At 39.3% G+C, this 24,866-nt stretch overlaps 1 protein-coding gene across 1 annotated transcript in view; it reads right to left on the bottom strand.

The window, feature by feature from the left end:
* The window catches only part of RGS6 (regulator of G protein signaling 6), an 848,561-nt gene that overhangs the window by 196,033 nt on the left and 627,662 nt on the right, over positions 1–24,866 (bottom strand). Inside the window, exon 4 of the mRNA XM_053697770.1 lies at positions 23,196–23,246. Coding sequence (XP_053553745.1) covers positions 23,196–23,246 — 51 coding nt within the window. The remainder of the gene's footprint in view (positions 1–23,195; positions 23,247–24,866) is intronic.

Genomic DNA, 24,866 nt, shown 5'->3' with positions numbered 1-24,866 from the left:
GGATAATCTTACATTTTTCTGATTTTTTACATAATCCTCAATAACTCTAGGATTGTCACTGCCTCATTTTTAGGGCACATTTAGGTGGAAGCACTGAAGCTTGAGTATAATTCACTGGATACGCACCAATGCTGTGTCCAGAGGCTTTCACAGTATAGTTATGAGTGGCTGATGATTCGTCTCCACTGTCACTGGGCGGCCATAGATATAATCATGGAATTTTGTACAAGCAAAAACTAGTCCCAAAAGCTCTTTATCAATTTGTGCATAGCATTCTTCAGTTTCAGTAGGAGCTTGTGATGCAAATGCCACAGGCCTGCCATCTTGAAGGCATACTGCACCGGTTTGTGTACATCAAAATACTGTAAGGTAGGTTGACATGTCAGATGTGCTTTAAGTGTATCTAAGCAACATGTTGTTCGGTCCAACACCAATCAGCATCTTGGCCCAGGAGCTGATGGAGAGGAGACGTTATCTCACTGTAGCGGTGTATAAACTTTGGTCATGCCCAGAAACTTTTGTAGTCCATGTTTGTCTTCTGGGTTGGGCATTTGGTGTATGGCCTTAGTTTTATCTTGGTCAAGCTTGACGCCTTTATGTGTGAGAAGGTGGCCTACATATGGCACCTCAGAGTCCCTAAAGCAACATTTAGTCGAGTTAAGCTGCAGATTGATGGCTCTGATATGGCCTAGTACACATTTAAAATGTTGGTCATATTCCTCAATGGAAGAGCCCCAAATCAGGATGTCATTCCCAACTATTTCACATGGCTGTCCATCAAACAGCTGTTCCATGCATCTCTGAAAAACGTCACTTCCAGTTGAAATCCCATATGGCATCCATAAGAACCTGTACCTTCCGAACGGGGTCATGAAGGTTGTGAGTTTTGATGATTCCTCATCCAGAGGGATTTGCCAGAATCCACATTTTTCATCTAAAATGCTAAAGACCTTTGCCCGTGGTATATCAGCTAACACTTGCTCTACAGTCTTGAATGGATGATGAGGCCTCCAGAGAGCTTTATTAAATTGCAAAGGGTCAATGCATATGCATACCGTACTATCCTTCTTAATTGCAACTGCCATGGCAGACACCCAAGGGGTAGCCTCCTCCATTGGTAGAATGATGCCCAATCTAGTCATCCTTTCCAGCTCTTGAGCCACTTTGTCTCTCACAGCCAGTAGATCCTTCTGGGGGCACACACTGTAGGATGCATCAATTCATCCAGACACATATGATATGTGACTGAAAGCTTAACAACAGTGTCAGTGTGTTACAGGTCCTCATAGTCAGTTATCTCAGGAGCTTGTGATTGTACAGCATGTACCTCTGGGCTGAATTGGATGAGATTAACATTATAATGTCTGGTAAACCAAATAGACTTTTAACATTTCTCTCTACTGTGTGGAATAACAACTTGCCCCCTGAAAGAGTCAGTGTATCAGCACCCAGTGTCTGAATTGTGTGACCACCATTAGCTATCATATTTACTTTATTTGACTGGTCTATTTGGGCATTGGGGTCAATGAACTGCAATGTGTATATGGACATGATGTTGCATTTAGCACCAGTGTTTCTTTTCAGCTTGACCTGCTTGTTACAGGTTGCTGAAAAGGGATGATGAATATTTCTCCTCTATTTGCAATTAGGTCCAGACTTTCACAATGGAAATAATCTTGATGATCTTCACTTACCACTTAATGTATTCTGTGCTTGTATTGACTTTTAGTTCCACTAGATGGCACCATCCACCCACCTGTACTTTGAGGCTTGAATCTACAGCATTTTGCTAAATTATTCCAATTGTTGCAGAAGTTACATCGTTTGTAAAACGCCGGGCATTTGTTGCGCTCAGTAGTGTGCTCACCACCACAGTTGCTGCATCAACTTTTGTTCTGCTGCACCACAAACACTTCTGCCTCTCTTTTGAGTTCCTTTGTGCCCCTTTCAGAACGCTTAAAGGGATACTAACCTCACATTTTTTCTTTCATGATTCAGATAGAGCATACAATTTTAAGCAACTTTCTAATTGACTCCTATTATCAATTTTTCTTTGTTCTCATGTTATCTTGATTTGAAAAAGCAGTAATAAAAGGTTAGGAGCCGGCCCATTTTCAGTTCAGCACCTTGGTAGAGCTTGCTGATTGGTTTGCTACATTTAGCCATAAATCAGCAAGTCCTACCCAGGTGCTGAACAAAAAATGGTCCGGCTCTAAAGCTTACAGTACTGCTTATTCAAATCAAGATAGCATGAGAACAAAGAAAAATTGATAATAGGAGTAAATTAGAAAGGTGCTTAAAAGCTCATGCTCTATCTGAATCATGAAAGAAAAAAAATGGGTTTAGTATCCCTTTAAACAACATACATATTCTTATGGCTGATTCTAATGTCGTACTTTCCCCTTAATAACTGAGCACTAACTGCATCATTGTGGATGCCACATACAATTTTGTCACATATTAGTTCATCTGATAGCGCACCAAAATCAAATTTTTAGCTAGCAGTCTCAATGTGGCCACATAGAATTGAATTCCTTTGTCAGGTGTTTGAACCATCATGTTAAATGCATTTCTGTCCATTATCACATTCGTTATAGTAAGCCTATTTTATAAAATGTCTTGATTAACACATCAGGATCCTCTTTGTCCTCGCCCACTTGAAAGTGAAATGACTCATGTTTTGTCAATGATCCCACTTCTTACACCATGTAGATGTTCACAAGCAGTTAGGAGTCATTTGATGAACTGTTAATGAAATGATTTATTGTGATGATTGCCATTAAACCTCTGACATTGCTCCTAGCATTTCCATTACTACTCCACTTCCTGTCTCCGCCCCCTTACATCCTGTTTTCAAACATCCACGCCGACATATCTAGCTATATGTGCAACACACACATATTTTACAATATATATATTTTTTAAATAGCCACTAAAATGATGACGCTTGCCACTGGATAATGAGGCCAGCTACTCCATGCAAATCCTGTGAATACTAGTATATAAAGATATGGATAGAACATAAATATATATGTATGTTTTTGTCTGTGTATATATATATATATATATATATATATATATAGCTGCTGATCAATATTTTTTTTAGAATTTGCTGTAATTTTTAATAGAGGGAGAGAGAGAAGTGCAGCCAGCAATCAGAAGCTAGCTCCCAGTAGTGCATTGCTGCTATTGAGCCTACCTAGGTATGTTTTTCAACAATGGATACCAAAAAAACCAAAGCAGATTAGATAAAAGTAAACTGTTTTTTTTAATTGCATGCTCTATCTGAATCATGAAAGTTTTATTTTGACTTTACAGTCCCTTTAAAAGACCATTAAATACAGTTGAATTGCATAATCAGCAAGTGTATAATAAAAAGATTGCAATAGCATTTACACTGAATTTTTCCCCCTGTATCATGTGACAGCAATTAGCCAATCACAGATCCATATACGTAGACGCTGTGAACTGTTGCACATGCTCAGTAGTAGTTGATGCCTCAGAGAGCATGCATTTAAAAAGACTGAAACATTTGATAATTGAAGTAAATTGGAAAGTCTCTTAATCCTGCATGCTCTATCTGAATCATGAAAGTGTAACCCCTTAAGGACCAAGGACGCACAGGGTACGTCCTACAAAAACTGTCACTTAATGACCAAGGATGTACCCTGTAAGTCCTCAGGGGTTTGAAGCGCTGGAAGCGATCGTGATTGCTACCAGCCGCTTTTAGGGTATTGCAGTGATGCCTTGATATTGAGGCATCCTGCAATACCCTTTTTTAAGCATCCAATCCAGATGCTTAAAAAAGGAAATCAGCCAGCGATGGTGTCAATCGTTGGTGGGTGGGAGCCATTGCAGGGAGGCGGGTGGGGGCAGTAGGTAGTTACACATGCTGCAGGGTGTGCAGGGAGGAATATGAATAGTGCTGTCCAGAAACACAATACATGTTCCTCCCTGCACACCATGCAGCATGTGTAACTCATAAGTGTCCAGGAAAACATGGCTGAGGTGGCAAACCTAGTGGACGGCCCATCGCTGGGAACTTCTGGTGGGCGATCTAACTCGCGGGTGCACGGGGGGGGGGTCACGCCCACATGCGCACAACCACTAAACAAGATGTGGTGGTAGAGGATGGTGGGAGAGGAAGGTGGGAGATGGAGGGGGGAATAATGTTGGGAAAGGGATCTGGAAGGGGTAGGGTATTGAAGGGGGGCAGCTGCACTACAGGACATTTTTTATTGCAAATTGACAGCTGCCAGTATCCAAAATGGCGGCAAATAGTGAGAGGGGGGAGGATTAGAGAGCTGTTTGGGAGGGCTCAGGGAGGTTGGGTGGCAAGGGGGGATCCTACACTGCAGAAAATATATAATTAAAAAAAAACTTTTATTTTTATACTGGCAGACAATAGTAAGGTGGGGCAGGGAAGAGAGCTGTTTGAGATGGGTCAGGGAGAGATCAGGGGATGGGATGTGTCAGGTGGGAGGCTGATCTCTACACTAAAGCTAAAATTAACCTTTCATTCTCCCTACAAGCTACCTAATTAACCCCTTTACTGCTGGGCATAATACAAGTGTGGTGCACAGTGGCATTTAGCGGCCTTCTTATTACCAATAAGTAATGCCAAAGCCAAAAATGTCTGCTATTTCTGAACAAAGTGGATCCCCGAGAAACATTTACAACCATTTGAGCCATAATTACACAGGCTGTTTGTAAATAATTTCAGGGAGAAACCTAAAGTATGTGAAAAAGTTAGTAAAAAAGTTAACGATTTTTTTTTATTTGATCACATTTGGCGGTGAAATGGTGCCATTAAATATACAAAATGGGCCTAGATCAATACTTTGGGTTGTCTACTTATATATATATTGCATACAAAGAGAGAAGCGCTCTACCAGGAACGAACAACAGCTCAGTGGCTTGTTCTATGGCGATTTACCACCCGGAAGCAGCCTCTTTTAGACCAGTGTGCTTTTCACAGAAGAAAACACATATTTTTAAATTGACGTGAAAAAAATATGTACACCCAACACCAGTTATAGTATGTCATTTAAAAACAATGTAAAAGGATATATATGATTGCAAATCCAAGGAAACCAAGCCAGGCACTCAGGACTACTGCACTAAGATGAAATGAAAAAATACCAAAACATATTATTTAATAAACCCCATCTTAGTTTTAAACAGGGCTGGCAATAAATGGGTGGCACAGACCCATATTTCAAAATATACAGTTACAGAGGCCCTGCCCCTAGAGGAAGTTGACACAATAACTCCCAGTTTATGCCCAATCTACTATAGGAAAAGCCATACCTAAAATGACAAAAGCACAAGAAACAACTTCGCCCGCAATGATTATAGCAAAAGCTAAAGACATTAAAAAGTGTATTATCAAAGGAATAATAAAAGTGCCTATGTCATGCAAATTAGCAGCTAATGTAACAAAAAACTAGCGTAACAGAGGACCAGAACCGACATTGTAGCTACTGCTGAAAGTAACATATACTTAAGATTATAATTCCAAAAATATCCGTTTATAGTGAATGCAAACAAACAGCCTTGTACAGGACTACTTTTTACAGCACACAAATAGCCGCCTTGGGTAAACAGAAATGCTGACTACGTAAACCAGATACCACATCCATATAAACTGGGGACGATCATAAATGTAGCTATTCTGCATATAAAATGTAACCTTAAACCTTCAAACAAGCGGACAGGATGAATCAACCCCCGACTTCAAACACCAAGTAGCGAAACATGGAAAAATGCTTGTACAGAAAAAACACAACCCGAATTAACTTATATCGACAAAAAGCCGTGTTCACCAACAAATAAACTGAGTAAGATGAATCAAGACACTCATGGGAATTAAAAACAACGTTAAATCAAATAAATTGATCAAGGAACTGGGGTAGGTATCCATACGTTACTTGCACAGCTGGGCTTGAGTGCTAACTATCAGAAAACCACACGGCATGAAACAAATGCCGTAGGCAATAGACAGAGACGGGAAAAAAAGTTTACTCTATCTTAAACGCAATAAAGCCAACCATTGTAGATGCAAAACTACCACACTGTGCACATTATGCAAGAGAATCTCAAAAATATTCATAAGCCTAGATATATCCGTTTCCAATAAATCAGAACAAGTGGCAGAGTTAAACGATATTTGTAACAACCAAAAAATAGCCACCATATATGAACAACACAACTGGCAATATTAACCAGATATCACACCAATATAAACCAGTTACATACATTAGTGTAACAACAATTGCATATAGCGTGTGACCTCAAACAAGCAAACACGCTAACAAGATGAACGAACCACAGTGTTAACACAACATGAAGCAAAATACGAAAATAATGTCATGTTAAAAGATAACAAACAAAGTTACCTTATGTCGGCATATAGCCGTGCTCACCAACTAGTAGACAACATGTAATGACTTAGGACACTTCCGCGACTTAAAAACACCGTAAGCCCAAGACTATTGGATAATGAACGGGGGTATGTATCACTACGTCACTGACTCAGCTGGACGCGATTTTTAACAGAGAACCAGTGACTGGACAGTCACCTCGCATGCGCACAAAGACAATACTGGAAACATAATACTAATGTCATGACAGTATAGGCAACAAAGTAGTGTGGGACTCGGACCTTAAACATTGTGAGTGCCCAAGTGGAACAGCTGATACATATTCAATATTGCCCCCGGATGATGACGGAACAATACTCCAACATTGACGCAATCAAAATAAGCCATTACAATTGCCACTTAACCTCCTAAAGACATATTTAACAAGTGAATGTCATACTAGGGGAATAAAATGGGCCTAGATCAATACTTTGGGTTGTCTACTTTATATATATATATATATATATATATATATATATATATATATATATATATATATATATATATATATATATATATACACACACACACATGTAAAGGGTTATTCAGGGATTCCTGACAGATATCAGTGTTAAAATGTAACTTGTGCAAATTAAAAAAAAAAAATGTTTTGGAAATAGCAAAGTGCTACTTGTATTTATTGCCCTATAACTTGCAAAAAAAGCAAAGAACATGTAAACATTGGGTATTTCTAAACTCAGGACAAAATTTAGAAACTATTTAGCATGGGTATTTTTGGTGGTTGCAGATGTGCAAGAGATTTTGGGGGTCAAAATTAGAATAAGAGTGTTTTTTTCAGGTTTTTCATCATATTTTATAATTTTTTTATAGCAAGTTGTAAGAAATGATTAAAATAATGGTATCTTTAGAAAGTCCATTTAATGGCAAATAAAATGGTATATAATGTGTATGGATACAGTAAATGAGTAAGAGGAAATTTACAGCTAAACACAAACACCACAGAAATGTAAAAATAGCCCTGGTCCCAAATGGTAAGAAAACCGAAAGTGCTGTGGTCACTAAGGGGTTAATTTTAACTTTAGAATCCCCCTTTTTACATTCTTTTTACATGCCTGATAAAAAGACAAACGCCTATTTCCACAATATGCAATTTTATTGGGATCAATACAAATCATCTAATACACCATCTTGAAGCATAGGACCCTCCGTCCACACCCCCCCCCCCTTCTCCCCCCCTAACCCCCCCTTTTTCTCCCTTGTCCATCAGTACAAAGGAAGAGTTTAAGTAGCATCATAACTTAGAAAGAGGATTTTAAATGCCACTAGAATCAGAAGCATTGTCCGGAAGTTTATTATGTTATTTTATTTCTTTTCATTATTGTTTCATTGTTACATACGGAGGAAACATGTTGTGAAAAATATGGGTTGTTGATTGAATCCTCGAAATTGTGTAAAAACTGAAAAAAAACAATAAATAAAAAAAAAAAAAGACAAACGCCTAGATTTAGAGTTTTGTCGGTAAAGACCCGCGTAGCTAACGCTGTTTTTTTTTCCAGTGCACCCTTAAGACAACACTGGTATTTAGAGTTGTCTGAGTGGCTGCGTTAGGCTCAGAAAAGGGAGCGTTGAGCAGAATTTACCTTCCTTTCAACTCTCAATACCAGCGTTGCTTACGGTAGCGGTAAGCTGGAAAAACGTGCTCGTGCACGATATCCCCATAGGATACAATGGGGCTGAGCTGGCTGTAAAAAAAAAACTAACACCTGCAAAAAAGCAGCGTTCAGCTCCTAGCGCAGCCCCATTGTTTCCTATGGGGAAACACTCTCTAAGTCTGCACCTAACACCCTAACATGAAGCCCGAGTCTAATCACCCCTAACCTTATACTTAATAACCCCTAATCTGCTGCCCCCGCTATCGCTGACACCTGCATTATATTATTAACCCCTAATCTGTCGCTCCTGACACCGCCGCAACCTACATTATCCCTATGAACCCCTAATCTGCTGCCCCTAACATCGCCGACAAATATATTATATTTATTACCCCCTAATTTGCCCCCCCCCCAACGTTACCGCTACTTTACCTACACTTATTAACCCCTTATCTGCCGACCGGACCTCGCCGCCACTATAATAAATGTATTAACCCCTAAACCGCCACACTCCCGCCTCGCAAACACTATAATAAATTTTATTAACCCCTAATCTGCCCTCCCTAACATCGCCGCCACCTACCTACAATTATTAACCCCTAATCTCCCGCCCGCAACGTTGCCGCTACTATACTAACATTATTAACCCCTAAACCTAACTCTAACCCTAACCCTAACACCCCCCTAAGTTAAATATAATTTTAATTAATAATAATATTCCTATAATTAAATAAATTATTCCTATTTAAAACTAAATACTTACCTATCAAATAAACCCTAATATAGCTACAATATAACTAATAGTTACATTGTAGCTATTTTAGGATTTATATTTATTTTACAGGCAACTTTGTATTTATTTTAACTAGGTACAATAGCTATTAAATAGTCAATAACTATTTAATAGCTACCTAGTTAAAATAAGTACAAAATTACCTGTAAAATAAATCCTAACCTAAGTTACAAATACACCTAACACTACACTATCATTAAATTAATTAAATTAACTACAATTAGCTAAACTAAAATACAATTACATATACTAATCTATAATACAAAAAACAAACAAACACTAAATACAAAAAATAAAAATTACAAGAAGTTTAAACTAATTACACCTAATCTAAGCCCCCTAATAAAATAAAAAATCACCCCAAAATAAAAAAAACATAATTTATGCTTACCTGATAAATTCCTTTCTCCTGTAGTGTAGTCAGTCCACGGGTCATCCATTACTTATGGGATATTAACTCCTCCCCAACAGGAAGTGCAAGAGGATCACCCAAGCAGAGCTGCTATATAGCTCCTCCCCTCTACGTCACACCCAGTCATTCGACCGAAAACCAAACGAGAAAGGAGAAACTATAGGGTGCAGTGGTGACTGGAGTATAATTTAAAATTTAGACCTGCCATAAAAAACAGGGCGGGCCGTGGACTGACTACACTACAGGAGAAAGGAATTTATCAGGTAAGCATAAATTATGTTTTCTCCTGTTAAGTGTAGTCAGTCCACGGGTCATCCATTACTTATGGGATACCAATACCAAAGCTAAAGTACACGGATGACGGGACGATCAGGCAGGATCTTTATACGGAAGGAACCACTGCCTGAAGAACCTTTCTCCCAAAAACAGCCTCCGAAGAAGCAAAAGTGTCAAATTTGGAAAAAGTATGAAGAGAAGACCAAGTTGCAGCCTTGCAAATCTGTTCAACAGAGGCCTCATTCTTAAAGGCCCAAGTGGAAGCCACAGTAGTAGAATAGTAGAATGAGCTGTAATCCTTTAAGGAGGTTGCTGTCCAGCAGTCTCATAGGCTAAACGTATTATGCTACGAAGCCAAAAGGATAGAGAAGTAGCAGATGCTTTTTGACCTCTCCTCTGTCCAGAATAAACGACAAACAGGGAAGAAGTTTGGCGAAAATCTTTAGTTGCCTGTAAATAAAATTTCAGGGCACGGACTACGTCTAGATTGTGCAGAAGTCGTTCCTTCTTTGAAGAAGGGTTAGGGCACAATGATGGAACAACAATTTCTTGATTGATATTCTTGTTAGTGACTACCTTAGGTAAGAACCCAGGTTTAGTACGCAGAACTACCTTATCTGAATGAAAAATCAGATAAGGAGAATCACAATGTAAGGCTGATAACTCAGAGACTCTACGAGCCGAGGAAATAGCCATTAAAAACAGAACTTTCCAAGATAACAGCTTGATATCAAAGGAATGAAGGGGTTCAAACGGAACACCCTGTAAAACGTTAAGAACTAAGTTTAAGCTCCACGGTGAAGCTACAGTCTTAAACACAGGCTTAATCCTACCCAAAGCCTGACAAAAAGCCTGAACGTCTGGAACTTCTGACAGACGTTTGTGTAAAAGGATGGACAGAGCTGAGATCTGTCCCTTTAAAGAACTTGCAGATAAACCCTTTTCTAAACCTTCTTGTAGAAAATACAATATCCTAGGAATCCTAACCTTACTCCATGAGTAACTCTTGGATTCGCACCAGTGTAAGTATTTACGCCATATCTTATGGTAAATTTTCCTGGTAACAGGTTTCCTAGCCTGTATTAAGGTATCAATTACTGGCTCCGAAAATCCACGCTTTGATAAAATCAAGCGTTCAATTTCCATGCAGTCAGCTTCAGAGAAATTAGATTTTGATGTTTGAAAGGACCCTGAATTAGAAGGTCCTGTCTCAGAGGCAGAGACCAAGGTGGACAGGATGACATGTCCACTAGATCTGCATACCAGGTCCTGCGTGGCCACGCAGGCGCTATTAGAATCACCGATGCTTTCTCCTGTTTGATCCTGGCAATCAAATGAGGAAGCATCGGGAAGGGTGGAAACACATAAGCCATCCTGAAGGTCCAAGGTGCTGTCAAAGCATCTATCAGGACCGCTCCCGGGTCCCTGGACCTGGACCCGTAACAAGGAAGCTTGGCGTTCTGGCGAGACGCCATGAGATCCATATCTGGTTTGCCCCAACGTCGAAGTATTTGGGCAAAGACCTCCGGATGAAGTTCCCACTCCCCCGGATGAAAAGTCTGGCGACTTAGGAAATCCGCCTCCCAGTTCTCCACTCCTGGGATGTGGATCGCTGACAGGTGGCAAGAGTGAGACTCTGCCCAGCGAATTATCTTTGATACTTCCATCATCGCTAGGGAACTCCTTGTCCCTCCTTGATGGTTGATGTAAGCCACAGTCGTGATGTTGTCCGACTGAAACCTGATGAACCTCAGAGTTGCTAACTGAGGCCAAGCCAGAAGGGCATTGAGAACTGCTCTCAATTCCAGAATGTTTATTGGAAGGAGACTCTCCTCTTGAGTCCATGATCCCTGAGCCTTCAGGGAATTCCAGACAGCACCCCAACCTAGTAGGCTGGCGTCTGTTGTTACAATTGTCCAGTCTGGCCTGCTGAAGGGCATCCCCCTGGACAGATGTGGCCGAGAAAGCCACCATAGAAGAGAATCTCTGGTCTCTTGATCCAGATTCAGCGTAGGGGACAAATCTGAGTAATCCCCATTCCACTGACTTAGCATGCACAATTGCAGCGGTCTGAGATGCAGGCGTGCAAAAGGAACTATGTCCATTGCCGCTACCATTAAGCCGATTACCTCCATGCATTGAGCCACTGATGGGTGTTGAATGGAATGAAGGACACGGCAAGCATTTAGAAGCTTTGTTAACCTGTCTTCTGTCAGGTAAATTTTCATTTCTACAGAATCTATAAGAGTCCCCAAGAAGGGAACTCTTGTGAGTGGTAAGAGAGAACTCTTCTCCTCGTTCACTTTCCACCCATGCGACCTTAGAAATGCCAGTACTAACTCTGTATGAGACTTGGCAGTTTAGAAGCTTGACGCTTGTATCAGAATGTCGTCTAGGTACGGAGCCACCGAAATTCCTCGCGGTCTTAGTACCGCCAGAAGAGAGCCCAGAACCTTTGTAAAGATTCTTGGAGCCGTAGCCAACCCGAATGGAAGAGCTACAAACTGGTAATGCCTGTCTAGGAAGGCAAACCTTAGATACCGGTAATAAACTTGAATTCTGAAAGAAAAAAGCGCAAAGAGAGACTCAAGTGCAATAAATAACACAGACGCTGCTGCTCTTAAAAAAATGCACTTACAATGTTTATTAATAATAAAGCAGGTATAAAACAGTTTTCTCCTTCAAGGTAATTAATCCAAATACTCAGCTGCTCCGGTCTGTTTTCACAGCCTTACAATGTCCGCTCCCTTCTGATGTCCACCGTAAGTTATTACAACAAGATACCCGTGAATGGCAGGATTTAATACTGCTAGACAACTATGTACTTCATAATGTTGTTCCAAGGGGCCTCCGCATTTTTAAATATCCTGCATTTGATTTGGAGGATGTGGAATATACTAGTGAGTGGGAGGAGGCTCTACAGGAATGTTCTCTCAAACTAATTAAGGTACTCATTAAGTATAGAGAGTTCAAGCTGAATAGGATTAAGAAGGATCTAGATGAGATACTTCCCAAAATACAGGTTTTTAAAACTGAAGAGAAATGGGTGACTAGGAATAACAGTATCCAAAATAGAATCAAACAATTGGAAATAGATCTTAAGAGGAGTAAACAACAAAAGTTAACTAGGGATATACAAGATTTTAAGGAGGACAAGGTTTATAATTTTAAAAAGAAGACAGAGAATATGCGCTTGATAAATAGAGGTAAAAACCCACAGGGAAACGATTTTAGAAGAGGAGGGAATACTCAAATAGGTACTTATTATCATAATGCTGAGGAAAAACTTGAAGGAGGTATGAATAGAAATGAAGTGGGTTTTAGTAATAATAATAGGGTGGCTCCACAAACTAATAGAGTACATATGGATAATTACAACCATAATAGGAATGGGAACTATAGGAGACCCTATAATGATAACACTAACAGGCAGTTTTGGATGGATAAACATTATGAATATCCTAATAAAAACCGTAATTACTATGGTAACAATGAGCAATGGAAGGGAAGGAGAGAGGAAAGAGATGGCCCATCTAATTCTAATAGGAGGGACAATTCCAGAGAAAATTCAAATGGTCTTAATATCAATACATCAAATAGATTTGAAGTGCTTAATCAGCATCAGAATGAATCAAGTTGGCCTGTTTTGGGGGCTCGCCCTAAATCAGATTATCAAGATTATAACCATAGATCAGAGAATAATGAATGGAGAAATAATCAAAGACAAGAGGGAAATACCAATCATCAGAATCATTTTTTAGGGAAAACACCATTACCCCACAACCAACGATTAGAACCAGAACCGAGGTACACACAACAAGGAGCGTGGGAAACCAGACAAAGACAAAACAAAAGAGGTTTAGAACAAGGAGAGGAAAGAGAGGAGGGGTCAGAGTTACAACAACCAAACAGAAGGCAGAGGCGAGAAGAAGACAGGAATTAGACATCTTTAACTTGGCTAATATAGAGTTAGATGCCAATGATATTAAACTTTTAAATAAAGGTCTCAACTTTTCACCCAAAACACTACCGAATGATTTTGAAGTTTTCATCGACATTCAGAAATTTGTTAGAAAGCTAGTCTTAAAAAGATTTTATGCCAAAAAAGAATGCAATTTAAAATCAGCGGTTAATAAAGATCACTTGGAAGGGAAAGATATAGAAACTTTAACCATTCTAAAATCCCTAGAAGATATGGGTGTTGATAGCCAGGATGTTAATGAGAGTATCGATACAATAGAGGAATTGTTTAATATTTCCATATATGAGGAAGAATCTAAGATTCACCATAGTAATTTGAAAAGACCTTCCACATTTTATCCAGTTGGAACACAGGGGGACCAAATTCCAGTCTTCACAAAGATGGTTATGGACGAGGTTTTTAATCTATTCCACAAGAAAAGAAAGAATTTAGTTAATAAGTATAATGACAATTTAACCTCCCAGGAGAGAAACTCTCTTAAGAAATTGATGGACAATAAAGATATCATTTTTAGGGCAGCAGATAAGGGGGGTGGGATTGTTATACAGAAGAGGGAAGACTATTTAGCAGAAGCTTATAATCTATTAAAAGATATAGACACATACCAAGTTATCAATGGGAATCCCACGAAACAATACCAAAATAAGCTTAATAAAATATTAGTGCTAGCAAAAACAGAAGGAGTCCTTGATAATGATGAGTTTAGATACTTACAGGAAAATGAACCTAGGATCCCCATATTCTACCACCTGCCAAAGGTGCATAAAGATATACATAAGCCACCTGGGAGACCTATAATCTCAGGGATTGATTCCCTGAGCGATAAAGTTTCTAAATATATTGATTTTTATCTACAACCAATAGTCAAGAATACTAAATCATATATCAAGGACACCACACAAACCATCAATATATTTGAAGGTTTAAACTGGAAAGAAAATTATTGTTGGGTAACGTGCGATGTGTCTGCGCTTTATACCTCTATCCCCCATGAGAAAGGATTGAAGGCCCTTGAAATGGAACTGTTGAATTGGAAATTTTCAGCAGAGCAATTAAACTTTATCCTAGATTGCACGAGATTTATCTTAGAGCACAATTATTTTATTTTTGAAAATGTGTTCTATAAACAGGTCAAAGGAACAGCGATGGGGACTACATTTGCCCCATCGTATGCTAATATTTATATGCACAGATTTGAAATTGAGAAGGTTTGGAACAATAATCCGTTTATAAACAACATTATAAAATATTATCGTTACATAGATGACGTAATCATCCTCTGGGAGGGTGACGAATCATTGATTAATAGCTTTTTAACACATATGAACAATAATGATTTTAACTTAAATTTTACAGGTAAACATTCACGAACAAGAATTGAATTTTTAGACCTTTGGTTATATGTAGATGCCAACTTAAAAACAGCGGTGAGTAATTTTAGTAAACCTACTGATAGAAATAGTTACATAGACAATGGAAGTGCCCACCTTAAGAGGTGGAAAGACAATGTGCCTTATGGGCAGTTTTTAAGACTCAGACGTAACTGTACAGATATAGAGATGTTTAAAAAAGAGGCTGAACATATGAGTACTAAGTTCATAGAAAAGGGCTATAACAGAAATACAATAGAACAAGCATATAATAGGGCACAAGAAACTGATAGAGACTCTATTTTAAAACCTAAAAAGGATAAATCAACTCAAGATAATAAGGATACTTTAAGGTTTATTACTACTTACAACGAGGGTCATAAGATCATCAAGAATGTAATTAAAAAACATTGGGGAGTTCTTAAGACGGACCCTGTACTGGCCCCTATCTTGACAGAAGAACCTGTGTTTACTTTTAAGAAAGGGAGAAGTTTGAAAAATCTGCTAGCTCCCAGTAAATTGAGGAAGTTGGAAATAACAGAAATTGATAGGAAGAGTAATTGGCTGAGTCTAAAACCAGGCACATACAAGTGTGGAAAGAAAATTTGCAGTATGTGTAAACATATCAATAAGGATAGTCATTTTAAAGACAGCGAAGGCATTAAGTCTTTTAATATCAAGAGTAGGTGTACATGTGACACCACATATGTAGTGTACCTCCTAACTTGTGGGTGTAATAAAATTTATGTAGGGCGCACCAAAAGAAAGATAAGAAGTAGACTGACAGAACATCTATATAATATAAAAGAGAAAGTAGTTAATCACAGTGTACCATTACATTTTCTGGAACATCATGGGGGAGACTCTAGGTCTCTAAAAATTCAAGCAATTGATTGGATACCTAAGAGTTGTAGCAATAGGTTGATGAGCCTAAGAAAACAAGAAACTTTTTGGATCCAAAAGCTCAATAGTTTACATCCAAAAGGATTAAACATAGACATTGACATAGCAGCTTTTATGTAATTAATATATAAAAAAATCTGACATTTTTTAGATATTCTTAAGGTTCCTTTAATAATTCTTGTTTATATAATAATTATTTCCTCCTCTTTTCCCTTCCATTTTAAACAACTTTTAAATAAATTTTAAACAACCTTTAATAATTGTATAGAATTAATTGGATGATACCTAAATAGAGATGACAGTGTACATACTATCAAATTTTCTAAACACATTTTTGTAGATCCATCCCTCTATACTCCAGATCAACTTGGATACTTAGGATTAAATCACTCCTTTTTAGTAGGAAAGGTATACACATATATATACATAGAGAATAAAAATGTGTTTTCCAGATTGTGAATGCTCATCATATATAGAGATGAATCTTGCTTAAGCTGCAAGGATATGCGCATAAATATATCTTGTTTTAATTTTTAATTATATTTGCTTCATCGAATTAAACCTAGTTGTAGGATCAGAGTATTGTTGTTACATTTGTTGGGTTAATTATTTGTTTTTTGGGATTGCAACATATACTAATTTTGGATGTGTAGATATTAAGTATACATAGATGAATATTGTTTAGTTTGCAGGGATTTTTAGTATATGCATTAACACACGTTGTATCAACTTTTAATATATTTTTTGCTTTATTAAATTTTACCTAGTGGTAGGAGTTTTGTATTATTGTTATAATTTTTTGTGCAAAATAATTGTCCCTTGTCTTTTGCTTTTATTAACTATAGATGTGTTGTAATTAACTGTACACATTATTTGTTATGTGCAAAAGGAACGTAGCATTTTATAACTTGGTCTCTAGGACCCAGTGAGCATTTCTTACCCATATTACACAGAGGAAATTTCAACCAATAGGATTTACTATGAGGGTTTTTATTGGGATGGATATTGAATCCACTCAGCATTAGACTCTTCATCCTCTTGAGAAAGTCTGCACGATAGCAGAAGAAACGCGTAGAGGTACCACAGGACTGAATTTTGGATCTGCAGAGGAGCCGTAGTTCTAAGAATAGAACACTCTGCTTTTTGGACTCTCAGGGCTACCGTAGCCCCATCAACAAGGATTTCCCCTACACTGAAAGTTCCGGTGGACATCAGAAGGGAGCGGACATTGTAAGGCTGTGAAAACAGACCGGAGCAGCTGAGTATTTGGATTAATTACCTTGAAGGAGAAAACTGTTTTATACCTGCTTTATTATTAATAAACATTGTAAGTGCATTTTTTTAAGAGCAGCAGCGTCTGTGTTATTTATTGCACTTGAGTCTCTCTTTGCGCTTTTTTCTTTCAGAATTCAAGTTTTTTGCCCTACTTCATTTGGTGTGAAGGATCCATTTGGTTAACAAGCAGCAGAGGACTCTAGTGGTTTATGGACTGACATTTCTTTGGAAAGTGGTAAAACGTTTTTGTTATTCCATTTGTTCTATTTTTAATTTTTATAGTCTTTTAAATATCATATAATTGTATACAGGTTTTTATCTATTTTTTAGAAATTATACATGTGGTTGTAAGAATTGACATTAGTGTTTTTATTATATTTAAAGAGGGTGTTAGCGCCACTGTCATTTATTTTCTGTGTGTGTTAGATACCGGTAATGTTCTTTGTGAATCGGTATGTGAAGGTAAGCATCCTTTAAATCCACTGTGGTCATGTACTGACCTCTTTGGATCATGGGTAAGATTGTCCGAATAGTTTCCATTTTGAACGATGGAACTCTTAGGAATTTGTTTAGGATCTTTAAATCCAATATTGGTCTGAAGGTTCCCTCTTTTTTGGGAACCACAAACAGATTTGAGTAAAACCCTTGTCCGTGTTCCGACCGCGGAACTGGGTGGATCACTCCCATTAGTAAAAGGTCTTGTACACAGCGTAGAAACGCCTCTTTCTTTATCTGGTTTGTTGACAACCTTGAAAGGTGAAATCTCCCTTGTGGAGGAGAAGCTTTGAAGTCCAGAAGATATCCCTGAGATATGATCTCCAATGCCCAGGGATCCTGGACATCTCTTGCCCAAGCCTGGGCGAAGAGAGAGAGTCTGCCCCCCACTAGATCCGTTTCCGGATCGGGGGCCCTCACTTCATGCTGTCTTAGGGGCAGCAGCAGGTTTTCTGGCCTGCTTGCCCTTGTTCCAGGTCTGGTTAGGTTTCCAGCCTTGTCTGTAGCGAGCAACAGCTCCTTCCTGTTTTGGAGCAGAGGAAGTTGATGCTGCTCCTGCCTTGAAGTTACGAAAGGCACGAAAATTTGACTGTCTAGCCCTAGGTTTGGCTCTGTCTTGAGGCAGGGCATGGCCTTTACCTTTCGTAATATCAGCGATAATTTCTTTCAAACCGGGCCCGAATAAAGTCTGCCCCTTGAAAGGTATGTTAAGTAATTTAGATTTAGAAGTTACATCAGCTGACCAGGATTTTAGCCACAGCGCTCTGCGTGCCTGAATGGCGAATCCGGAATTCTTAGCCGTAAGTTTAGTTAAATGTACTACGGCATCAGAAATAAATGAATTAGCTAGCTTAAGGGTTTTAAGCTTGTGTGTAATCTCATCTAATGGCGCTGAGTCAAGGGTCTCTTCCAGAGACTCAAACCAAAATGCTGCTGCAGCCGTGACAGGCGCAATGCATGCAAGGGGTTGCAATATAAAACCTTGTTGAACAAACATTTTCTTAAGGTAACCCTCTAACTTTTTATCCATTGGATCTGAAAAGGCACAGCTATCCTCCACCGGGATAGTGGTACGCTTAGCTAAAGTAGAAACTGCTCCCTCCACCTTAGGGACCGTTTGCCATAAGTCCCGTGTGGTGGCGTCTATTGGAAACATTTTTCTGAATATAGGAGGGGGTGAGAAAGGCACACCGGGTCTATCCCACTCCTTAGTAACAATTTCAGTAAGTCTCTTAGGTATAGGAAAAACGTCAGTACTCGTCGGTACCGCAAAATATTTATCCAACCTACACATTTTTTCTGGGATTGCAACTGTGTTACAATCATTCAGAGCCGCTAACACCTCCCCTAGCAATACACGGAGGTTTTCCAGCTTAAACTTAAAATTTGAAATGTCTGAATCCAGTTTATTTGGATCAGATCCGTCACCCGCAGAATGAAGCTCTCCGTCCTCATGTTCTGCAAATTGTGACACAGTATCAGACATGGCCCTAGCATTATCAGCGGACTCTGTTCTCACCCCAGAGTGATCTCGTTTACCCCTAAGTTCTGGCAATTTAGACAAAACTTCAGTCATAACATTAGCCATGTCTTGTAGAGTGATTTGTAATGGCCGCCCTGATGTACTTGGTGTTACAATATCACGCACCTCCTGAGCGGGAGATGCAGGTACTGACACGTGAGGCAAGTTAGTCGGCATAACTTCCCCCTCGTTGTCTGGTGAATGTTGCTTAACATGTACAGATTGACTTTTATTTAAAGTAGCATCAATGCAATTAGTATATAAATTTCTATTGGGCTCCACCTTGGCTTTTGAACATATTGCACAAAGAGATTCCTCTGTGTCAGACATGTTTAACAAACTAGCAATTAGACTAGCAAGCTTGGAAATACTTTTCAACTAAATTTACAAGCAATATGCAAAACGTTACTGTGCCTTTAAGAAGCACAGAAAAACTGTCACAGTTGATAACAATGAACCGGATTAGTTATAGAAACCAATTTTCACAGCAAAAGCATAAATTTAGCAAAGGATTGCACTCATTAGCAATGGATGATTAACCCTTAATATCAGAAAAAAACGTATAACAATTGAAAATATAAGCGTTTTTATCACAGTCAAAGCACAGTCTCACAGGTCTGCTGTGAGTGATTACCTCCCTCAAAACAAGTTTTGAAGACCCCTGAGCTCTGTGGAGACGTCCTGGATCATGCAGGGAGAAAAAGGCAGACTGTGACTGAATTTCTGATGCGTAGTAAAAGCGCCAAAATAGGCCCCTCCCACTCACAATACAACAGTGAGGGAAGCTCAGTAAACTGTTTTAATTTAAAACAAACGACAGCCATGTGGAAAATAACGGCCAAAACAATTTTTCACCAAGTACCTCAGATAATTAAACGATTTAACATGCCAGCAAACGTTTAAAATCTAATTTATGAAATGTCATTAAAAGCCTGCTGCTAGTCGTTCACACTGCAAGTTGGGCTAAAAGTTATATGCATACAGTATTTTCCCAGTGAAGTGCCATTCCCCAGAAATACTTAAGTGTAAACATACATACATATCAGCCTGATACCAGTTGCTATTACTGCATTTAAGGCTGTACTTACATTATATCGGTATTAGCAGTATTTTCTCAGTCAATTCCATTCCTTAGAAAATAATATACTGCAACATACCTCTTTGCAGGTGAACCTGCCCGCTGTCCCCTGATCTGAAGTTACCTCACTCCTCAGAATGGCCGAGAACAGCGAATGGATCTTAGTTACGTCCGCTAAGATCATACAAAAAACTCAGGTAGATTCTGCCTGAGAAGAAAACAACACACTCCGGTGCCGTTTAAAATAACAAACTTTTGATTGAAGATATAAAAACTAAGTTTAATTACCACAGTCCTCTCACACATCCTATCTATTAGTTGGGTGCAAGAGAATGACTGGGTGTGACGTAGAGGGGAGGAGCTATATAGCAGCTCTGCTTGGGTGATCCTCTTGCACTTCCTGTTGGGGAGGAGTTAATATCCCATAAGTAATGGATGACCCGTGGACTGACTACACTTAACAGGAGAAAATGCCCTACCCTATTCTAAATTACAAAAGTAATCAGCTCTTTTACCAGCACTTTAAAGGGATTTTTGCGGGGCATTGCCCCAAAGTAATCAGCTCTTTTACCTGAAAATAAAAATACAATACCCCCCCAACATTACAACCCACATATCCCTACTCTAACCCACCCAAACCCCCTTAAAAAAAACTATCGCTAACCCCCTGAAGATCATCCTACCTTGAGTCGTCTTCACCCAGCCGAGCCGAATTCTTCATCCAAGGTGCGCAGAGGAGGTCCTTCATCCGGTAGAAGTCTTCATCCAGGCGGCGTCTTCAATCTTCATCCATCCGGAGCGGAGCAGAGCCATCTTCAAAGGAGACGACGCGGAGCCATCCTCTTTAACCGACAACTTCCAGACGAATGAAGGTTCCTTTGAGGGACGTCATCCAAGATGGCGTCCCTTCAATTCCGATTGGCTGATAGGATTCTATCAGCCAATCGGAATTAAGGTAGGAAAAATCTGACTGGAACAGCCAATAGAATGCAAGCTCAATACAATTGGCTGATTGGATCAACTAATCGGATTGAACTTCAATCTGATTGGCTGATTGGATCAGCCAATCAGATTTTTCCTACCTTAATTCCGATTGGCTGATAGAATCCTATCAGCCAATCGGAATTGAAGGGACGCCATCTTGGATGACGTCCCTTAAAGGAACCTTCATTCGTCGGGAAGTCGTCTGTTGAAGAGGATGGCTCCGTGTCGGCTCCTTTGAAGATGGCTCCGCTCGGCTCCGGATGGCTGAAGATTGAAGACGCCGCCTGGATGAAGACTTCTACCGGATGAAGGACCTCCTCTGCGCACCTTGGATGAAGAATTCGGCTCGGCTGGTTGAAGACGACTCAAGGTAGGAGGATCTTCAGGGGGTTAGCGATAGTTTTTTTTAAGGGGGGTTTGGGTGGGTTAGAGTAGGGGTATATGGGTGGTGGGTTGTAATGTTGGGGGGGGTATTGTATTTTTATTTTCAGGTAAAAGAGCTGATTACTTTGGGGTAATGCCCCGCAAAAAGCCCTTTTAAGGGATGGTAAAAGAGCTGATTACTTTTGTAATTTAGAATAGGGTAGGGCATTTTTTTATTTTGGGGTGATTTTTTATTTTATTTGGGGGCTTAGATTAGGTGTAATTAGTTTAAACTTCTAGTAATTTTTTATTATTTTTTGTATTTAGTGTTTTTTTTATTTTTTTATTATAGATTAGTTTATTTAATTGTATTTTAATTTAGCTAATTGTAGTTCATTTATTTAATTAATTTAATGATAGTGTAGTGTTAGATGTATTTGTAACTTAGGTTAGGATTTATTTTACAGGTAATTTTGTACTTATTTTAACTAGGTAGCTATTAAATAGTTATTAACTATTTAATAGCTATTGTACCTAGTTAAAATAAATACAAAGTTGCCTGTAAAATAATTATAAATCCTAAAATAGCTACAATGTAACTATTAGTTATATTGTAGCTATATTAGGGTTTATTTGATAGTTAAGTATTTAGTTTTAAATAGGAATAATTTATTTAATTATAGGAAAATTATTTCGTTTAATTTAAATTATATTTATGTTAGGGGGCTGTTAGGGTTAGGGTTAGACTTAGGTTTAGGGGTTATTAACTTTATTATAGTAGCGGCGACGGTGGGGGCGGCAGATTAGGGGTTAATAATTGTAGGTAGGTGGCGGCGATGTAAGGGAGGGCAGATTAGGGGTTAATAAAATTTATTATAGTGTTTGCGAGGCGGGAGTACGGCGGTTTAGGGGTTAATACATTATTATAGTGGCGGCGATGTCCGGTCGGCAGATTAGGGGTTAATAAGTGTAGGTAGGTGGCGGCAACGTTGGGGGGGGGGCAGATTAGGGGGTAATAAATATAATATAGGTGTCGGCGATGTTAGGGGCAGCAGATTAGGGGTTCATAGGGATAATGTAGGTGGCGGTGGTGTCCGGTCGGCAGATTAGGGGTTAAAAAAATGTAATATTGGGTTGGTGATGTGGGGGGGGGCTCGGTTTAGGGGTACATAGGTAGTTTCTGGGTGTTAGTGTACTTTATAGCACAGTAGTTAGGAGCTTTATATTCCGGCGTTAGCCCATAAAGCTCTTAACTACAGACTTTTTTTTGCGGTAGGAGTCTTGTCGGTAGAGGCTCTACCGCTCACTTCTACCAAGACTCCAAATACCAGCGTTAGGCAAATCCCATAGAAAAGATAGGATACGCAATTGACGTAAGTGGATCTGCGGTAGCCTGGAGTCGCGGTAAGGAAGTGAGCGGTAGACCCTTTCCTGCCTGACTCTAAATACCAGCGGGCGGTAAAAAGCAGCGTTAGGACCCCTTAACGCTGCTTTTGACGGCTAACGCCAAACTCTAAATCTACCCGAAAAAGAGTTGATTCCCCTTCATATAATACAAATAAAACAAATACCAGAGACTTTTTTATGTTAATACAATTTTAAATTAAATGATATATTTTGCTTGTGGTGCCAGCACTGACAATGCTACACTTCACTTTGTATAATGGTATTTTTACATAAAACTATCGTAATAAGGAAATGAGTTACCTGGGTCTTCAACATTGAGGCTCTTCATCAGCCACTGAACAATGTCGCTACCTTTGAAAAGAAGAAAAAGAGATTAATTTAGTACAGCTTACAATTCTATCACAATAACTAGGTACAACGTGGTCCAGTTTGCTAAAAAATGTTGTCTTGGTATTCAAAATCTCAAAACGTAGATCTTAATGTTTTATCGGTTCACACTTACAGCAGTATATGCCATTCTGTTTTTGTTTTGGAAAATTAACTAAAATAACCTTTAAAAAATATAACAAGAAATAGAAAGTTTATTTTTTATATGCATGTAAAAAAACATTTTTAAACTATTTTTCATGAAGAAAAAAACATAAATTATGACTTAGATAATTTTCTTTCCTTCGATACAGGGAGAGTCCACAGCTGCATTTATTACTTGTGGGAATACAGAACCTGACCACCTGGAGGAGGCAAAGACACCCCAGCCAAAGGCTTAAATACCTCCCCCTCTTCCCTCATCCCCCAGTCATTCTGCCGAGGGAACAAGGAGCAGTAGGTGAAATATCAGGGTGAAAAAGGTGCCAGAAGAAAATAACTTAAATTTAGGCCCGCCCACCGGAGAGTATGGGTGGAGCTGTGGACTCTCCCTGTATCGAAGGAAAGAAAATTATCTGGTAAGTCATAATTTATGTTTTCCTTCTAAATACAGGGAGAGTCCACAGCTGCATTCATTACTTGTGGGAAAATTATACCCAAGCTACAGAGCACACTGAATGCTAACAGGAGGGTACAAATAAGAGGTGGCCCAACCTGAGGGCACCACAGCCTGCAAGAAAACCAAAACTCCAGAAGGCTTCCTTGATAGAAGCAAAAAATAAAAAATAATAAGAATGTTAGGAGGACCAAGCAGCCGCCCAACAACCAGAATCATAGGATCTCATGTCAGAGACCCAAAAAAAATGTCACTGCACTCTGAGGAGGCTCGTGTCCTGCTGTCTCCTAGAGCCAGCTAAAAACACTCCACCACTAACTAGGAGGAAGATAATCAGCTTCCAAAACCTTGCACCCCCCAGATGTGAACAACATAAAGTAAAAACTGACTACTCTGAAGAAGTCTGACTCTCAGGGAAAGATTCCCCCCAAAAAAGGAAGAACCTCTTCCCATTTGGACAATGATATGACCCTTAGGGAGAAACACTCAGATAGCCCTATTAAAGGGAAGACCACAAACAAAAAGAATGTGTTGCAAATTGCAACACAAGAACCTATGACACATAGAAAAACAATCTACAGACGAAATAGGTCCTTGAATAAGATTCAAAGATCACCTCCAGAACAGGTACAAGGAATCCCGATGTAACTCCTGAAAGTACCAACCACAAATGGAGCAAGGAATGGACTTGCCTGCCCTGCCACAGGCAGTGCCCTAGCACACACAACTGATGCCTGAAAGATCAATCAATCTCTGGAACAGGAGCACAAACGGATAGCAAAAACTGTTTGCGAAAGAGCATACCAGAGAAAAGGACTACAGCTGGTAACCATCTGAAATCTCTGCATGCCAGGCCACTAAGTCAACCGACAAGCTATCCTGGCAGGATACCCCTTCTAACTAGAACTAGGTAGACAAACCCTTCACCAGCTCATTCTAGAGGGGAAGAAGAGAACTCCAGGAACCAGAAGAGAGACCGGACAAGCTAG

This window comes from Bombina bombina, chromosome 1 (assembly GCF_027579735.1).
Source record: "Bombina bombina isolate aBomBom1 chromosome 1, aBomBom1.pri, whole genome shotgun sequence".
NCBI classification, from domain to species: domain Eukaryota; kingdom Metazoa; phylum Chordata; class Amphibia; order Anura; family Bombinatoridae; genus Bombina; species Bombina bombina.
This window is presented reverse-complemented; position numbering and strand designations above follow the sequence as displayed.